General features: G+C 38.4%; 1 protein-coding gene and 1 non-coding gene across 2 annotated transcripts in view; both read right to left on the minus strand.

Annotated features, from left to right (window-relative positions):
* gpc5a (glypican 5a) overlaps positions 1 to 21,494 on the minus strand; it is a 134,960-nt gene that overhangs the window by 21,539 nt on the left and 91,927 nt on the right. The window contains exon 5 of the mRNA XM_042334104.1: positions 12,038 to 12,158. Coding sequence (XP_042190038.1) covers positions 12,038 to 12,158 — 121 coding nt within the window. The remainder of the gene's footprint in view (positions 1 to 12,037; positions 12,159 to 21,494) is intronic.
* Positions 19,392 to 19,463, minus strand: trnav-uac. Its single transcript has one exon. It is a non-coding gene; the product is annotated as a tRNA-Val (tRNA).

Raw genomic sequence — 21,494 nt, forward strand, 5'->3', positions numbered from 1 at the left:
TCCGACAGACATTCTGTTAGGACAGCAGTGGTCCTGGATTCAAGGGTAGAAGCAGCGACATACAGTTGAGTGTCATCCGCATACATGTGGAAGTTGACCCCATGTCTGCGGATGATGTCACCAAGAGGGAGCATATAGATATTGAAATAGGAGACCAAGGAAAGAGTCCTGAGGAACGCAGCACAAGATGGTGCATTGTCTAGAGGAGAAGCCGTTTGTGGTGATGAAGTGGAGACGGTGTGTGTGGTAGGATCTGAACTATTCAAGGACATAACTATGAAGGTTGAGATGAGAGGTGAGGTGGTGGAGGAGGATAGAGTGGTCGACGGCATCGAAGGCAGCAGAGAGACCAAGAAAGACAATGAGGCAGAGGAAACCCTGGTCGCAGATGGACAAAATGTAATTTGTCACAGCAACACTCCCCAGCACTATACCACTGGGTATAACATTATTCCATCTTTTGTTAATTGGGATTGCAAATATGCATAACAATAGACAAATTATAACATTAAACAGTTATAGCAATACAGTAACGCAAATGTGTACCAAGCATTGCCGGGACTGACCGCCAGTATAGCAATATGCGGATTATAATAATAAGCAATTTAATATATGTGAACTTGACTGTGTGTGTATACAAATACAATTTGCATTTATGTAGCACCTTTCACAGTGCTGGGTGAGCATCCGGTTTGGGGGTGGGAGCTGAGAGAGTGGGAAGGTAAAGATAACTGAAAGTGAGGTCCAAAAGGTACTTTTTGAGACATCTCTTGAAAGAGGGAATAGAAGGAGTTGGAGGGACACAGAATGGAATTTAAGACATATAATTTTTGCCAAAAAGAGTCTTTTTTAAAAAAATTCAATTTGTAAGTACACACACACATAGTTATATTTCTTTAAGTTGATAGAATACAACATAAATATGGAACAAATTACACCACTGGTTGGATATGTCATGATGTTGAACTGTAGACATATTGTTTGATTGTCTCTTGGAGCTGTTGATGAGCAAGCACTCAAGTGATTCACGCTGAAAAACACATCACAAAGGTCAAACTGACCAGGTCCTTAATCGGACTGTCTTGATCCTCAAAATGTTGAACAACAAATGTTTCTCAAAAGACAATAGTTTTAATCTTAAGAAAAAAAAGTTAGCTCCCTCCCCTCAAAATGAATTGGTGCTCCTGGCGCTCGGGGATGCATATGTGGGACTGAAAGTTCCTCATTTTGATTTCAATTCCACAGCTCAATTTTGGTTATAGGAATATACAGAACCAACAAAGATCAATTCAGTCCATCTGGTCAGTCTCAAGTATTCTTTTTGAAAAAAATTATGCATTGTTCTCTCATACGAAATTTAATTCTTTCACAACTAGCTCTAGCTACTTAACAGACGACCCCAGTATAATGGGGTTGCACTGTACATATAACCTCTCCCTTTTGCTGCCTCCATATTTGTTTTGTTTGCTTCATGCTAACAATTCACTCTCCTGAGGTTTCAGAGACCCCTCCCATCCCCAGCTACACTCCCTGAATCCCTCCCTGTTTCATGTCTTGGAGATTAATATTGTTTAATCTTATATTCCCACTGTTCATTTACCTTTCCCAATCTTACCATTCTGCATTTTCCACATCGAATGAAATGCATTAATAATATTTTTCCATCAACTACACCATTCTCAATTAGCAAATGTTTGGAACAAAATACTGTATTCGCAACCTATTGTTGGGGCAGGTCGTTTATCGTGTTGTAGATTTTTTAAGCAGTATGATTATTATGCAGTTAATTTTACAATTCATCATCATAATTTAATGGAGCATTGAGTTACTGTGAATAAATCTTGCAATACACCAGTTTTGAACATGGTAAAATTGTTACCAATATTACCCAAACCTACACATTGATTTTCAGAGTGATATTGTGCAGTGCACACTCACATTATTTTAGCTCATTTGAAATTATTTTATTTATTGCAGCAATTTACCCAAGGTTCAGCTGCTTATCTATAATAAAACATTGTGTTTTCAACTGTAGTCAGGAAATGTTTGCAGTCGTTTAGCTTGAAAGAGTTTTTGATACTTTGATATCGATTTTATTCTATCCAGTTTAAAGTTATTAAGCATTGTATTGGATTTAAAGTATAAAGCCACATTATTCATATATTCATTTATTCACTAGCAGTTCATGCCAACTATTCACATGTTCATTTATCAGCATCAGGCTGAAATGTAGAAGTGGACTCTGGGTTGGAAGATATTGACAAAAAAAAGTTGCAAACATGATTACTGGAACCTAGAGCGTAGGGTTACAGAGACTGGAAAGAGTTAGAGGAAGAGGAAGAGAAAGACTCGGGTAGAGGAAAGGAGAGAGGAGAGGGAGATAGAAAGAGAGAGAGAGAGATAAAGAGAACAAAAGAAAGAAAAAGTCAGAGGGAGGAGAGAGTAAGAAAATGACAGAGAGAAACCCTGGCACTACTAGGATTACTGTATAATGACAGTATAACTCCTGATTAACATTTTTTGGTTAGCACTCTAACCAATTTGTATTTTGCATGATGACCAATTATCCACATTATTTCCTTAGCCAAAGTGGGCCTGTCCCAATTACAGTGGATAATTGGCTGTCTTCTGTACATTTTACACCTGTATGTCCCCAGGTTTCTGTTGTTGAAGTCCTAATATATAACGGCATATTATTTTCAACAACTTTCGTCAAATTTCAGATATTCAATTTATTTATTTTACTTTTTCTATCTATTTGTTTTTCCTACTTTGAAAAAATATTCATGGAACCCGAGTGGGATGATTTATTCAGCCTGACAGTATGAGGGATCTGCATCCAAAGCAGTATAGACACAGTTATTGACTTCAATAAGCTTACTTGTCTTTTCAAATGGATATGTTAATTCAGCTGCCTCATACAATCCAAGCTTGATATCAACTGCTCAGTTCTTCCAACGATGTCATTAGCACTGTTTTGTTTAAGCATTCAAAGAAATAAACTGGTTAAGAATAGACCCCAAATCAAAATGTTGTTATAAATTCCTCTTTCCCAGGAACATTTGTGAACGTAGCAAAAGCAAACAATTTGCACATTTGCAAACAAAACAATGATCAAGTAAATCTACAATAATGTCATTAATGCAGCAATGCAAGAGATAATGCACATAATTAGTGGCCTTCTGCCAAATGTCAACAGGAGCTTAACCTGTTATTAATGATCCAAATTCAAGTGGTAAAAGGAAAGCTTAGGATTCTAATGAGAGGTCCAGCAAAAATCTTGATGCATATATGTGTAACTCTGGAGTGATTAATGTTCCATCTGAACACTACACACCCAGATGTCCAACAGATTTATAGATGGTGTTGTTCTGGAAATGTGCCATATCTAACACATTAATGTTTAAATGTCAGCTTTTCACCTGAAGTATGTGCCAAACAGTTAAGCCTAAACTTCCTGTTTTTCTTCAACACTTTTTTAAAAAATTGTCATTTGTTTTTTTTCTGGATTTCCACAAGGCATATTGAAATATGTGCCATTTAATAAATAGTGCCACTTTCCATGAGCAAGTTTTGAACAATAACCAACTGCAAACTACAGAGAATTGGCTATAGGCAGAAACTTTATACTGATGTAAATCAATCTAACCTGTTCTCGATTAGACCTGCGGCCAAAGCTACACAAACTGTATTTTTGTGAGAGGAGAGGTGGTGAGGGTAGAAGAGAAGGAGGAATATCTTGTTAAAATAGCAATACAATATCTCTAGTGGTAAGTAGATTTACAGTATATACAGAAGTAAATTTACAAAGCAGTCTACTGATCAATGAGGTCCACAGGGAGCCTCGACACGGCTGTTTTCTCCCTTGCAAAATATTTATATACAGTAGATTGCTGTGTATCAATGCACTGACTATCCACATTAGGCTGCAGAAGTCATTGGCCTGTGATGATGGGATTTATTTTTAAAGTTGCAGATGAGACCGTCTGGAGCATAATTTTAATGGAGCAGCACTGAACCGGCACAGCATATTAGAGTTTTCCATTCTAGTCTGACACAAGATTAGAGAGAGAGTGTCTCACACTCATACTGCCGTTGATTCACATATGAAAAATGTATAACCTGCACTAGTGTCAGAGCAGGTAACAATAAAAGCTTGTTAGAGGAAAAAAGAGGACATTTATTTTAATGCAATAATTAGTAAGAATAATTAGTAATTAATATTTGCTCACAGCTGACTTTTATCTTATAGTTCTGCCTACGTTTCAGTAATGCTCTGTCTTGCCAGTCTCTGGGTATCGGGAATTCGTACCGAACCCGAACAGACCCGAAACAGAAACATTTAAAATAAATTTCCGTGGATCCGCGTGCGTGTAGACTCCTGCTGGCCCACTTAGTGCATTGAATGGCCTCGGCACACTCACTGCCCTTCAGGGTCCAGGGATATCGACTTTCCTCAGTTAGAAACCTACAAGCAGAAAATAGCTTATTCGCTATCATTTGCTCGCAGGATTCAAACAATTATAATGCCCGTACCGACAATTTATCGGCACTAAAAAATGTCAGCACAGAAAAAAGCTGGTAAGTGCCGATATCTGCACTTACGCTTAGCTGGAAATTCCGGCTCATCAGACTGGATCTCCCACACCGCATCGCTCCCCCCCCCCCTCCCCCCACCGATTGGTCCAGCTCACTGGGGTATCAGTGTATAACTTCAAGATCATATTTGATTGCTCAGTGTACAACTTCTGTCCCCTAAGTTGATTGTGTGCTGATAATCTACTTAACAATTAGCGTTGATCCCCAGTGCAATTTTATTCTCAATTTGATGTGGAAAATTACATTGAGTCATGGCTGAAAATGCTATCTTGAATAGGTTAACAATTAAAATTGAAATGAAAGTGAAATTCCTGCCTTGAAAAACAGCCTGAAGAACCTTTATTTATGTTTTTTCTGTAAATGTGGCATGCACCCAACAACGAATCTAGACGTAACTCAACATACTTCAGAATGGAGGCTTACAAGCGATCTTTGGAACCTATTGAAATTGTTTGGTCTAAATTGACAGTATAAATAAACCCACCACAGGGATTAAGATTGTTGGTGGTGGGAGGGGAAGGAATACAGATAGAATTTTGATTAATTTGCTACTTTTCAACACTCGTAATTGCACTATTTAACCTGTTTCAGGAACAGGAACTATTGTCCCATTGCTCCGTCTGTTCCTGAAACGACCACAAATTCGCTGTCCTGAAAACTTAATTTTAATATTGTCATCTGATCAGTTTAAACATATATCTTTGAGTAATTGGATATAATAAAATAGCAACAGAATAAATAGAATAAATTAACAGCACAGACTCCTGGTATACATCATTGGTTGTAGGAAATAAGAAACAGCAACTCCTCCAGAAATCAGACTTGCCTGGAGCTGACCCTCAGAAACTTCCCTCTGATCTACTTCTGCATTCCTCATGAATAAGGTTTTCATTATGGTTTTCAAGAGAGAAGTAGACAAGGAGAAGGATAGAGTCTTAAAAGGGAATGAGGATAAGGCAGGGCAGTGGAATTGAATGAACACCTCACTCTGAAAGATGGTGCAAAGTCGATGGACAAATGGCCTCTTTCTATGCTGCAAATGTCTATGTTTCTAAGGCAAAAATACGACATTCTGTTCAATGCCCTTCATAGAAAATATGCACTGTAAAGGACAACAATTCAGCTCAAACCACTTTTTTTGCTTGTGTGCATTACCCCATCCACATCTAACTGTACAGACACAGGACATGTCAGTTGAAGCATGTGGAGATTTTCTTTTAGCAGCAACAACATTTGTTTCTTGTCAGTCTCGCACATTATCTTTGGACCCCCGGGTCTTTGATGCAATACATAGTGGCCGAGTTAATGTGGCATGGACGAGTTTGCCTCATTTAACTACAAGAATTTTACTTTGCACTGCACATTTACACTTAGATATAACACAGAGACAATAATTGCACTGCACCATGTACCTGAAACATTTATCATCACTGAAGCAACATTAGTATAGTGGCATAAATATGAGGTATTACATGGTGATTTTACATTTCATCATTTCTTATGCCATGTCAACTTGCATCATTTTACTTATTCAGAGCTATTCTCCAATGCTATAATCTTCCAGAAAATATTCCACCCGCACACTGCATCAGTTCCCTCATCTGATCATAATATGCCAACATGAAATTAAGTTTTCATATCGAGTTAGGTCATTCTAAAATGTTGATCTCCCAAAAGCACATGATATGAAAGTGGTTTTAAAAATGTATACAGTAGACTTTTTTTTCAATACAGCAGAGTTGACACTTTTGATTATTTTTTGTTGCACAAGAATTCAAATTAATTTCTGTATAGTACATTAAAACCCACACTGCCACCGGCTATAAGTCTTTGTTGCATTGGAATTGAGACTCTTTAACTAAGGACTGATTATTTTGACAAGTTCAGCTGCTTAATATCACACTTGGCTGGCTTTATATGGTTGATTTTCTTCTATGTGAACTGATAGATTTAAATGAATTAAAAACCAATTCAGTTAAGCTTCTATAAATCTGGATAAAAAAAATCATCTCCTAACTTTTGTTTATATTTTCGTGCACAGAAAGAATTGTGTGATAATTTTCTTCCTGTATAATAATCATCCTTGCATTTGATATAGCACTTCATCATGTCTTCGAGACTTCTCAATGCCCTTCACGGAATATACTGTAAAGTGAATTGCCTGCATATTTTGTGGGCGAAATCCAGCAGACAATTGCGCATGGCAGTGTCCCACAAACAGTCATGGACCAAATTATTATTTATTTTTAAGTACTTATTACTTCCGGAAAACGATCCGCCAATTGACTAACAACCGGGTTTCTACTCACTGCTAGGTAAACAAAGACACATGGAGTAAGGAGACTTGCCCAACATTTCGCCCTGCCGGGAATCTTATCCGGGTTTCTCGCTTGCATGGCAACTGCTCTAACCACAGGACTTTGATGTATTTATTTATTATTAAGCAAGCAGCTTCAGAAGTCAAGCTGCCTTCTGCCTCTTACCAAAGTCGATGGCTGGGTTTCTGTATTCACAGAATGTTGGTTTACTTAGGCAAAACACACATGTGCTGAACATTATACTGCTCACATCTATTGTGTGAGTTACAAAACAATTACTATATTTCAATAACATTTACCTTTCAGATTATGTCTCTATTTGTTTGCAAATGGATACGTAACTCAATGAGGTAAGAAAGGGGAGGAAAGGCTGACTTGGCAAATTATTTGTTCTTCCAGTGAAAACTGAACAACTTTCCTTTTTCAAATTTGATTAAGACCTCTCTTTTCTACCACACCCTCCCCACTCCCCCAAACTCAGACTCCCAATCCATTGCATAAAGTGCTTTGAGACATCCTCCCAATGTGAAGGGCACAATATAAATGCAAATTATTGTTGGTGTCTATCCTTACTTTAATGCTGTTTTTTTTTGAGGTGTGCATGAATATTGATTGTTGCAGTTCTTGATATGAATACTGTATGTATAACCTTAAAGAGTGAGGTGTTATTGCCTCCTGTATTCTCATTTCTAAAAGTGAAGAATATCAATAACAATTAATATAAAAAAAAGATATTACCCAAATGCACCAGTTTCTGAAAAAGACACTTCAATCATACATCATAAAAAAAATTGCTAAAAAATTTTACAGAGCAAGTTGTAGAATAAACTAGTATTCTTAAAGGGGAAATTGCTTAACTGAAAAAAGTGCGGAAAAAAGGCTTTGATTCCTCAGACCAGGTACTTTCCATATAACATTATTTTTTCTTAACTCGTTGTTTACATCTTCTAGGGGAAGCTTCTGAAAACATTTCCACAGTCTCCCAAATATAATGGAGTGGAATTTCCAACGTACTCCTCGCCGGACTCCCCAGCTCCACCATTCACAATTGAAAACAATAAATACCCTCAAGCAAAATGCACTATATGACAATTACAACAAATCCCAAGAGATTTAACAACACTGAAATGAGCAAGACCTCTGAAATCAAAGAAAATCTCCAACATGGATATAAATATTGCATGCCATAATTTATTAAAAAATCCATAACAAAATCTTGTTTGCTGACTATCCCTGCCTAGTTGGGTTTAGAACAGTGTTTGTGTCTTGCCTTAAAATATAAACTGAAATCCTCTTTTGGATTGTGTCCAACAGCATTCTGGCAACAGACTTGGCTTGAAAATAACAAAAGATGAACCGTATGAGGGTGATGGATACAATCTGTGACAAAAGATCATCATGCGTGGAAAAAAATCTTCTTGAAACAACAGTGACCTCCCCAATTTAGTCTGTTGACTCATTAAATGGCTCTAAATTCTGTAAGATCCAGGAAATCCAAAACTCAGCCGCCTGCCTCCTCACTTGCATCAAAATGCACGCTCATTTCCCTAGTCCTCTCCAGGCTCCATTGGCTCCCAACAGACTACTTAAAATACCTCACCTACAAATCTCTTCACAGGCTATCATCTGCCTATCTATTTGATCTTCACCAACTTCACTCCTCCATTCACCTTCTCTATCATTAATCAGCAAACTCAGGCATAATAAGCGACAGTACCCTTTCAGCTTTCAGCTACCATGGCCCTAACCTGTGGAGATCCCTCCCTCCATCACTCTGTCTTGCAGGTCATTAAATGTTCAAATGTTAACTTATATTCCACTCCAATGATCCTCATTGAGCCAGAAGCCGTGTGAAGCCTGATCTCATCCCCTTTACTGCAGGAACATAATCCCAATGCTGCCCATCAGTGGAGTCCTGTAGCTCAGTGGTTAAATCACTCGCTTTGCAAGTGAGAGACCGGAGTTCAATTCCAGGCAGGGCGAAACCTTGGGCAAGTTTACTTATTCCACACGCCTAATAATAATCCCTCCAAAACCAAAAACAATAATAAATTGGTCATTTTCAATCTACGACTGTTTGTGGGACATTGCTGTGCGCAATTAGCTGCCGCGTTCGCCCAAAAATATACAATCAATTCACTTTACAGTGTGTTCTGTGAAGTGCTTTGGGACGTCCTCCTGCCGTGAAAAGCGCTATATCAAATGCAAGGATTATTATTATTATTGTTATTATTATCACCAGTTTGGCCTCAGACATGCTATGGTCTCAGCTGACCCAACTCCAAGGTCCAAGGATTCCAAAAGGAATTCTCAAGGAGTAACATGATCTTCCTATTCGCCATGCACCCACTCCTGACCTTGGCCAGCCTGATACTCTCCATTGTGTAACCCAAGCACATAACAAAACTACACTATACTGTTGTATGTGGTAAGCAGACAAGTGAGATTTAAATCAGAAATGTATGTACCACAAACCGAGAATGAATCCTATAAAGTCACCGCATCTTGCACACTGAACATAATAAATGCTTATCATTCATCGATCATAACCTTTCAAATAGGCATCACCAATTTAATAACTGAACAATATGAAAGCTGGTGATCCATAGTGTGACACGATTTTAAATCAGCGCTTGCAGATTAATTGCATTTGTATGTGTAAAGCCAAACTCAAGTCGCGTAAATCAATCTAAAGCCTATTAATTTCATCCTTGTAAGGGTTCTTTAGAGATCAATAAAATTCCGGTCTATTTTTTAAAACATTACCAATAAATAAATCTAGATTATGCTACGATAATGGTTTTCCACGTAGGTTTCCGTGTAACACTATGCCTATTATTTGCACTACTCTTTCATGCTTCTTGATTCAGACCTACTTGAATTTATAACAAAGCACCAACATCAATAAGAGTAAATACTATAGTAATAAAAAACAGTGGATAGATTTTAAAGTGGCTAAATGCAAGGTGATTTATATTGGTACTGGAAATATGAAATGTGTGCCCAGGGTAAACGATTGATATATCAGAAGTATATTGGATTATAACCTGAAGCAAGTAAACTTAAAACTGAGTTGCTGTCGATCCTGTTTGTCTGGTTGAAGTTCTGAAAAATATCCATTATATTCGGTTCTTAATATATGAACAACAGTAAATTCTGTCAACGTCTCAAACCTATTCTGAAAATTGATCTCAAGAAAACAACTATAAAAAATACATTCAATGGTTAAAACAAATGCATATTGAAAACATTGTGAAAAACTGATGGTAAAAATATGGATACATTTAACAAATATCTTTGGACGATTTGTTATCCATATCTGTAATTACTTTACATGAACTGGAATTCTTATATTTACCAAGTGAACACATATGGGACATTGCTGAGCGCAAATTGGCTGCCACAATTGCTGCAAAAACACACTCCAAATTTTTTGTGTATCATTTGAAGTGCTACGAGACGTCCTCCTGATGTAAATAAATTCTACAATTTTATATTACAGATCATCGCATGTCGCCTCACAGAATTTGCACATCTCTTCTGAAATGGTGTTGTCTACTCCTGGAGAACAGTAGCCTGCTCAGATGTCTTAGGGTTTCATTTGTTTGCATCCCCTTTTTTCGGGGGGGGGTGGGGGGGGGGGTGGTGGGATGCAGTGGTGGGAGTCAGATGAGTGTCTGACACATGTAGAAACCCATCACCATGCTTGAGTATCCAAACCAAACTGAGAATTCCATGCACGTGAGCTCAGCTACACATGCAAATTCCAGGGATAGATTGTTGGAATGGAATGTGCACTCTCTCCCTGGAGGAATGCATCCTGGTTACCCAATTCCGGAAAGTATAAGGCACAGGATGGCAAGAGCCAAGGTTTGGGGACCCCAGAATGCATTGGGGGTACTGCTAGAGTCTAAACAGCTAAAGCCACACAGCTTGCCATTGACAGCATCTGTCTGGCAAGCTTTCCTGATACTTGTCCAGCTGGGGCTACCCTACCCGTTCGTGCTTGGCTTGCAGGATTAACAAGAACTGAGCAAGAAGATTCCTAGTGACTGGTCTGCCCTTCCAAGTCCTGCCAATGAGCCAGTCTGTGCTTTCATCAGTAGTGCCCTGGAATACTGCGAACCTGCCTGGCTCAGGAACCAGACTACCGAGACCACCACATAGCTGGCTCAATTTCAATATTCTACTGCCACACATATTCACCTTGAAGCCAGTTCAACTCGAAGGAGACCCGCTGACCTCCCCCACTAAGTAGGATATCACGGGTTGGTCGTTTGACATCCGACAAGTGTGGGTTTAAGAACTCATTTGATGCATGGTAGATACCAGGAACTCCCTACGAGCTTCTTGGTGGGCCATACAGCTCAGCATGAAATGTGCGAGTGCATTGTCACCATCTTCCTGTCCATTATTATTATTATTATTATCCAATCCCCTTTTGAAAGTTGAATCTGTTTCCACACCTCTTTCGGGCATCACCCTTCCAGACTGCAACAACTCTCTGTGTAAAAAAAACTCTTCACCTCCACTCTGGTTGTTTTGACAATTATCTTGAATCTATGTCCCTTGGTTACCAGCCCACATGCCAGTGGAAACCTATCTACGCTATTAAAACCCCTCATAATTTTGAACACCTCTATTCAATCATCCCTCAACCTCCTCTGCTCTAAGGAGAACAATCCCAGCTTCTCCAGTCTCCACAGAACTAAAGTCCCTCATCCCTGTTATCATTCTGGTAAATCTCCTCTGCACCCTCTTCAAGGCCTTGATATCCTTCCAAAAGTGTGGTGCCCAGAATTTAGCAGAACCAGGCTTAGTAGAACTTGCTTGCTTTTGTAATGCCTCTATTTATAAAGCCATGGATCTGATGTGCTTTTTTTTAAAAACAGCTCTATCAAACTATCCTGCCATCTTCAAAGAACTGTGTAGGTGAAAGCCCAGGTCTTATATTTCACATTTTTTTCAATACAATGGAACATAAAATATGATTTAAAATGCATTTTCTCTTTATTTTGCCTGTTCTGCAATTCTTTTGTAGAAATTGAGCAATTGTAAATGCAAATGTGAGCTCTGGAAGACTGCAGTGCAATACATCACATTGAGACAGTCTTTCTTACCTGATTGATGTGCTTCAGTTTATCAATGATCTGATTTATGACTGGGTCAGTTCCTTTCACCTTCACTTCTGGGTTGCTTGACTGAGCTTTGATGCCATTGCCAACTACTCGATGAGTGTAACTGGAATCAATAAAAGAAACCTTCAGTTGAAAACTCAACAAACCATTATTAGAACCATGGCTGTAAAGATGCACAACAGTTTCAGATTTGTTATGCTATTTTGAAATCTGTTATTGAATGTTGCATGTATTTATTGAACTGAATTAGATTTAATGTGACAATTTGTGTAAAACACAGTCATTGCAATAAATGAAGAAAACTCATAGACAACTGATCAATAAATCTCTAAATTGTTAATGTATATCATGCTCAGTTAACCCTTCACCTTTGTTTGGTAGCGGTTTCCAAAAATACTGCAGAAAACTCTGTGGTATTTAGCTTGGCAAGGTTAAAAGGTGAACTAACTATTGCCTACATCTTGAAAAACATAACATGGATCTTTGTTTCATCTCTCTAATGTTTGATAAGGTAATAGCTTTTCTTTTAGAATTTTATTTTAACTCAAAAGTTGAATACTCCCGATGGAGTCAGGAAAAGGTTCAAAGGGTTACTGACATGTCCTTGGAGGTTTATAGGATCTGGATAACTACAGAAGGTGGAGATGAACAGTTAAAACAGGCTCCAAGACGTCTGTCACACACTGATATGTATAACTGAATGATTGGACAGAAAAAGGAGGCTTAAAAAAAGGATGCATCTGTTACTGGCCATCTGTTGTTGTGAGAAAATATAACCTAGCAATGTAAACCCAAATGCTTCAGATCTTTTTTAAGAATATGAGGGGACAATATTGTATTATACAAGTATAATACAGTATTATACTCTACAGTATAATATTGTTAACAACATCCAGCATTGTCCATCGCCATGAGACATCTTCCTGAAATGAAAGGTGCTATATAATAATAATCCCGTCAAAAAAAGTAATAATAATAATTTGGTCACTCAATCCATGACTTTATGGGAAACTGCTGTGTACAATTGGTTCTCCTCAAAATATGCAGTCAATTCTTTACATACTCGACAGTATATTTTGTGAAGCGCTTTGAGATGTCTGAGCAATGTGATAAGGCGCTATATACCAAATGCAAGGTATATTATTATTATAATATAAATGTAAATTGTATCATTTTTGTCAGTTCTCCAGGAAATAACTGGCATTTTCAAAATTCAAATTAACACTACTGACAATAGTAAAATCAATATTAACAGACTTGATTGAATGACTTTTTATGTAAATTCTACTGCTTAAGAAGGTTTAAATATTCATCTTGTTAAAGGTTCAATTATTAAATAAATCCTTGCATTTGATATAGTGTCTCTCATATTAGGAGGACATCTCAAAGCACCTCACAGGATTTCCTGCAAAGTGCAATTAGTCACTGTGTATACTGCAGGTACACAGAAATAATGCTGTATTTTAATTACACATTGGAATGCATTAAACAAACTTCTCCTTTGATATTCAAAGGTGAATACTCCTGTACAAAAACAACAATTAACAATTGAAGGGCAAGTGGATTTACCTTCTGAAACAGAAAAGTATTTTAATTTTGTTTCAGGAATTTCCTAAACATAATTCTGTAATTCAGCAGACAAGGTGTATTGCAAGAGGGTAAGAGAAGGGATGCTGGTGTCTCAGGATAGGCTTAGATTCTCATCTAGCCCTAGCCACCTGACACCTATATTGACCAGAAAACACTGCAAGCTCTGAAAACTATTTTAACTCTTAGTGTACCATGGATGAGTTGCATACAAGGGTACAGAGAGGTATGAGAGAGGGTACTGGGGGGAGCGAGAGGCTCTTGTGGGGTACAGTAAACATTAGCATGGGCTGTTGGGCTGTTTCCACCCTACAATAGTTTATGGAAATCTATATGATGATCACACTCAAAACTCAATTGAATCACCAGACTGAAAACTAAACAAATCTCCATACATTTAAAATGGGTTTGCTCTCCTTGTTTGGCAGGAATATGGCATCTGATGCTCAGCCGATATAGCTTGATGTGAAAAAGCTTTCAGAGATCAGGTTCATTCACTGGTCTTTACAGTTCAACTCAGCCATTGTGGTAATAGGGGTGCTACAATTAGCCTCACTGTTTGTGAAGGAGAGCAGAAGATGAGAAAAATATCATTCAGGCTTTGTGTACTTGACTGCTACCCAGTGTCCTCCACTGGAAAGTATACAATTCAAAATCCAGGCAAAGATATTATCAACTTATTATCAACTATCCATATGTATTTTGTTTCCAACACACTCATAGCTATTGCAGAGACCTGTGCATAACAAATTATCACTTGTGCAACTGTAACTAATGATGCCACCAGGAGATGACAGAATCATAGAAATGTAAAGGACGGAAGAAGGCCATTCAGCCCATTATGTTTGTACTGGGTTGTACTGAGTAGGAAAAATTAGCCAAATACAATTATGCTCGACTGAGAATCTATCAATTAATGGATTATCAGGAACACTGTCAAAATGTGATATCTGCAATTTATGCAGTACCAATTGAAAATACTTGTGGAAACATTCTTAAATTGCTCTCAACTTGCCATCTGGTACCTAGCTAGCTGGAGTGAACCTCGTTTCCTGAAGGCCTCTCTTCAGAATTACAAGATGTTCCCCACATTGCTTCAGTTCTATAAGGGTCTATAATTTTCTATTGATTTTCAAGCAAACATTTCCATTATACGCTATTGAAAAGTCATTAATCATTTTTGTGTATTGTTAATGCAATCCATACAGAGCTTGTTGAATGTAACCATCCTCAGTGCAGCTGCTTCACAGGCAAAGCAACAATTGAAGAAAGAATGGAACTCCAGCTTTTATTTGAGTCTCAAATGATGAATTTTCTTTTAAAGAAATAACACATTTGCCATCTGTGCTTGCTTTTCCCATGTAAATGTAATAATGTACCACAGGGGTGTAATGTTAAGATTGAGGCTAGAACCTGTTTCCATTTCTATCATTGTGTGTGTAAAGGGCTGTCAAAGTCATTTTAACCTTAACAAAAAAAGGACATTATGACATTGGATGGGTGCAGCCAAGGGTAACAAGACTGATAGCTGAAATTAGATACCAGAGTTGTGAGGAAAGGCTTGAGCACCAGGCATAACCTAGTGGAGTCCTGTCGCTCAGTGGTTAGAGCACTCGCTTTGTAAGCGAGAGACCTGAGTTCAATTCCAGGCAGGGCGAAACCTTGGGCAAGTTTCCTTACTCCACACGCCTAATAATAATCCCTTCAAAACCAAAAACAATAATAAATTGGTCATTTTCAATCTACGACTGTTTGTGGGACATTGCTGTGCGCAATTGGCTGCCGCGTTCGCCCACAAATATACAGTCAATTCACTTTACAATGTGTTCTGTGAAGCGCTTTGGGACGTCCTCCCGACGTGAAAAGCGTTATATCAAATGCAAGGATTATTAGTGTGTACACATTATATTTATCTATGAATAGGTAACTGGTTGACTGGAAGAACCCAGGTGGTACAGGGAATGTCATCAGACTGGGAAATTGTTACCAGTGAGTCCCACAAGGGTGTGTTTTGGGACCTCTTTTGTTTAATATTTTTATAAATTATCTGGAACTAGGAATCGCAAGCACATCTGCTAGGTTTGCAGATGACACCAAGCTTATGAAGGTGGTAGATTGCAAAGCTGAACAAGATACATTACAGGAGGATTTGAACACACTTCGGAATTGGGCAGACTGGTGGCAGATGAGATTCAATGTAGAGAAATGTAAAGTACTTCACATGAGGACAAAAAATCCAGGAAGGGACTATTCTTTGAACGGAAGGAAAATAATACATATGGAAAATGAAAAGGACCTGGGGGTTGTGATTGATGCATCAAAAGATCAATAGTAAGCCAAAATAGAGGGGTAATCCTGCCAGGGGTAATAAAACATTGGTGAGACCATATTTGGAGTACGCTGTACAGTTCTGGTCACTGCATTGGAGTCCTGTAGCTCAGTGGTTAGAGCACTCGCTTTGCAAGTGAGAGACCTGAGTTCAATTCCAGGCAGGGCGAAACCTTGGGCAAGTTTCCTTATTCCACACGCCTAATAATAATCCCTCCAAAACCAAACACAATAATAAAATTGGTCATTTTCAATCTACGACTGTTTGTGGGACATTGCTGTGCGCAATTGGCTGCCGGTTTGCCCACAAATATACAGTCAATTCACTTTACAGTGTGCTCTGTGAAGCGCTTTGAAGTGCATTGGCCACTGACTCCAACTCGGAATCACAGTGCTGAGACAAATTAGGGTTCCCAGAGTATGAACACTGAAAATAGTATTTTCTTGTAGCAAGAAGTGATCACAAAGAACCGAATCATCCTTGGGAATGAATTACCAAGGAATGAAATACATTTTCCACTGTATCTTAATGGGGGCACTTCTGCCTTAAAAAATTTGAAATGTACAGTACAAACGGTATTTCAACACTTCATTCAGACATACAGAATTTTACTTTAAACCATAGCAGCTGGCGCAGGCTTCCAAAATAGCCCCTTTAATGCAAGAATTTGGTTATTTTCAGAAAATTACTGCCAGTTGGCCCACTTATATTGTATGTAGAACAGGTAATGATACTTGGGTAGAGTTAAACCATGCAATACGGACACTGATAAGTTCAAGGTCCACCACATTGTGACCGTTCTTGCACTTTTTGAAGATGCACAAATATTACGCCACAAAATCTATGCATTATGTAGCAACTATTTGAAACAGTTACTTTTTTTTAAATGCTTATTTTACTTATTTTATTATATTATTTTATTTTATTTTATTGAAGACAAGTGTTGCCTTGTGCCATAATCACCTCACAGGCACACAGGGAAGTTCAAGCCTCAGTTAAATGAGGCTTGCATGTATTAAATGCCAGTACTAATAGCATCACTCGACCTCCAGAATTGATGTAATTAATTACAGGAGTGAACACATTTTCAGGTACCCTGGTGCATTTCCTAACTTTGTTCATTAGCTGGGGATAAAACTATTTCATGTCATTAGCAACATTAACAGCAGGAAAAGGCACTACATTTTCTCACACTAAGACTTTGGTGGCTCAGAAACTTCAAAGCAAAGACAAATCTGGACAGTCTACAAATAATTATGCTTTCCTTGGCCAGTAAGTATTCCCCATATGATTAACTTTACTTCACTCACTATCTTCACTTGAAATCTTTACAAGGTCTCTCCGCTCTGTACCTGGTGCATCTAGTTTCACACCTGTGCTCACCACTCTTCCAACTCTAGTCTATTCTGCCAGTACCTCACTCCAAAAGCCGCTGAAACCCTAGTCCATGCCTTTGTCACCTCTCGGCTGGACTACTCTTACACCCTCCTCGCCAGTCTCCCATCCACCACCATCCATAAAATCCAAATCATTCGAAACTCTGCCGCCCGCATTCTCACCCACACGAAACTCCGCTCCCTGATCACCCCAGTCCGTGCCAGACTGCACTGGCTGCCTATCCCAGAGAGGATCGATTTCAAGATCCTTATCCTTCTATTCAAGTCCCTGCACTCCTCCGCACCCTCCAACCACTCTGACCTCCTCTCTCCTCAAAACAGTACCCGTTGCCTTCGTTCCTCCAGGTCTGGCCTCCTCCTCATCCCCCAAGTCCTCCGCTCTACTCTTGGTGGCTGTGCCTTCAGCCATTATGCCCCGAGGCTCTGGAACTCCCTTCCTTACTCCCTTCGTCTTGCTCCCTCCCTTCCCATTTTCAGGTCTCTACTGAAGACCTTTCTTTTTGACCGTGCCTTTGGTCACCTTCTTCCCTCTCCCCCTGGCTCGGTCCCGGGATCCGTTACTGTAAAGCGCACTGAGACGCCGTCCGGCGTGGAGGGCGCTATATAAATCCAAGTTGTTGTTGCTTGTTTCTCACCCCCACATTCTCACCTTCAGTCTCCGAAAACCCTTTTATCTCTGTTGATAAGATGCTTAAACGCTCCTTTCGCTTATTGTTTGGTCCATCCTATCGTCCTTGTGAAACACTTTGAAACTGTCCTCCTACATCATAGGTGCTATACAAATGGAAACTGTGTTCACTTCCTGGTAACACAGACACAATCCTCTCTTCGATTGAAGGAATTAGACAGCTATTTGGCAAACTCAGTTGAGGTGTGATATATTGTATACATAAGCAGGATTATTTCCATTTGCTTTAAAATCAACCAGATGTACAATAGTGGTCTTTCTTGGTCCTGTACATTCCCGAATTTACAATAAACAGTCAGGGATCATACCTCAAGAGAGTAAAACAGATTCCTACCATCAGAAACTGTCAGGGAACCTGGATTCACATTTTATTTGGATACTGAAGCAGAAAATGTAGGTTGATTATCCTGAGAACATTGAGCTCTGCATTCAACTTGGATTCTTACTAAGTAGTTAGAAACCTGATGTCCACAACAGACACAAATAGCCATAAATTAAGAATATATATTCCTGGGTTTAAATTCTCTCTATTAAAAAGCAAAAACATTTTGAAAAGAAATTGTGTCAGAATGTCTTTCTGACAATTTACCTAGTTACCTAAGTGTTCCACCCTCTCCAGATGGGAAACAGTTGTATGCATGGGATATTGCAGTTTTAATGTCATTTAGACTGCATCACCACTTAAATAAACCATTTCCAATTGCACAATCATCATTAAACATTCATCTTGCATCAACATCACACTCGAATTTAGCCCCATCCTTCACATTTTAAAAAGTCTCAAACACAAGTGCAACCTATACTCCCTAACTTCCTCTCCCTGCTCATATACACTTGAATGACCAGAATCAATTTTTGGACAGCTTTAGACATACCTAGATCATCGTCATGAAATGTAACTCTGTAAGAGCCCATACCACATGAAAAACAACTTGAATTAGTTATGTGCATCAAAATTACATGAAATGGAAACTAATTTATTAACTGCCGACATTTTTTACATAGCACAGCCAGAATCCTGCTGTAACAAACAATTCCTATATTGGTTGTTTGCAATGCAGATGTTGTATTTGCATAAAAGAAACTGTCCTCCTTTCAAGGTCCAAATAATAATAATAATAATCCTTGCATTTGATATAGCGCTTTTCACGTCGGGAGGACGTCCCAAAGCGCTTCACAGAACACACTGTAAAGTGAATTGACTGTATATTTGTGGGCGAACGCGCACAGCAATATCCCACAAATAGTTGTAGATTGAAAATGACCAATTTATTATTGTTTTGTTTTGGAGGGATTATTATTAGGTGTGTGGAGTAAGGAAACTTGCCCAAGGTTTCGCCCTGCCTGGAATTGAACCCAGGTGTCTCGCTTGTAAAGCGAGTGCTCTAACCACTGAGCTACAGGACTCCACAAATGGAATCTGTGTAACATTTATTATAGTAAACTATCACTTTCTCCTATCCAACAAGGTCAGTTTGTAAAACAATTGAAACTATCATCCTGGCAACTACATGTAGATAAGAGTTAAATATAATTATACTCAAATTAAAAAGCCTAGGTTCACCAAACATTTCCCAAAACACTTCTAAAAGAAACTTTTATATAATGTTTATGTAACTTTTTAAAAATGTATAACAAATGAAACACTATTTATTACATTTCCACATGCTATTCACAGTGCAGTTTCATGATAAAGTGACAATTGAGATCCCTAAAATCCCAACATGAGTCCCAATCAGTGACCATTGCTTCCACATTCATTGTGCATGTACACCAAGGTCAGTTTGCCTCAAAATGCCCCTCAGTGTCTCATGCAAAAACATGGCCAACTGCTGAATCATCAGATTGCTGCAAGTATTACTTCCTATGAATTGTGAACGGCCAGGACGGGACACGATGGTGCATGATGATCTTGAAGGTCACCATTTTGTTTTAGCATAGAGAACCTAGCCAGCATTTTGAAGATGCACTACATAAACATAGATTGTGTTGTATTAAAACTATCCACATAAACCTCCTTAAATAATAACCTTTATACATCTGTAAAGTCTTTAAAATTGATTATTTCAAAACTTAAATTGGCTGCTGTCTGGAAGTAAAGTTCAAATATGTTTTCAATCCAGCATTCACATGGGTATTTTACTAATAGTTCAAAGGTAGGCCTTGTATTGTGTCCATCATTAATGCTTAGTATTCAACTGATGCTCATGAACAAATTGAACTTGGAAGCAAGTAAATAATGAATTTGTCTTTAGTTTCAAATGCTGGTGGTAAAATCAAGACATCATTTATGACAGAATTTGTAACTGGAAAGCTAGATGCTGTTGAAACATTTAACATCTTGAAGATACTGATCAAATGTCCGAGAACTGAGGCAAAAAAATGATTACAGTCAGAAACCTGTTGTTATTTTCATTTCTCCACCAGTATTAAAAATGCATCAAAAGGAATGAAATTGAAGAGATCTCAATTAGGAGACATTTCTCTATCCTTTAGCTGTATTTGAGCATCCTCAGAGACTGAAACTGATCTCACAATACAGTTTTAGATAACTTACCATAGGTATGGTCTATCTCATTTGTTGAACACAGTTCAACCTTCGCATAGTCTACTGCAACAATATAAATTCAATATTAGCTAACTGCAGGTAAGTGAGGTACACTGGTGTACTGTGCGTCCTGTTTTAATAATTATACAGTCTATCATCCAAATATTGAAAAAGGCACTGGGACATTGAGAAAAAAGTTTATTAGGAAAAGAGGAGAATGAAAGGTGCCTCGACACTACACAGTGCACCTTAATATTTACGCAATGACATTAAGCCTCCATGTTGGGGCAGGATGTCACTGGGATGACCCGCTCCAAATCTTCCACTTTACAATAACTAATTCCGATCTCTGTAATAAGGCAACAACTGGAGATGTGACTCGGCACTGGGCTATGCCTTTCAGTAGCCAGCAAAACTCCCCAATTTACATTATTTGTTGTTTTTGAGGACAAAGTACTAATGTAAACTAGCATCAGTCAGGTCTGATGTGTTATAAAACAAACACGATGCATATGTAATAATCCCTGCATTTGATATAACGCTTTCAAGTAAGAATGACATCTCAAAACAACTCACAAGGATTACTGTAAAGTGTAGTAACTGCATTTTGTTGGCAAATGTGGCAACAGATTTGCACACAACAATGTCCTACGAACAGCCATGAAGTGGATGACAAATTTTATCTGGAGTATTATTGGCCAGGATGCTGGCAGAAACTCCTTTCTCTTCTTCAAGTAGTGTAACAGGATCTTTAACATCCACCGAAACACGCAGATGGGACGCAATATGAACACATGTACAATTGCCCCAACTTTTCAGTTATCATTCTCTAACAAATAACCACTACTTTTGTGCACGGAGTATGTAATATAATCCAACAATATAGCTGT

The sequence above is a fragment of the Callorhinchus milii genome, unplaced genomic scaffold (genome assembly GCF_018977255.1).
Source record: "Callorhinchus milii isolate IMCB2004 unplaced genomic scaffold, IMCB_Cmil_1.0 Scaffold4, whole genome shotgun sequence".
NCBI lineage: Eukaryota > Metazoa > Chordata > Chondrichthyes > Chimaeriformes > Callorhinchidae > Callorhinchus > Callorhinchus milii.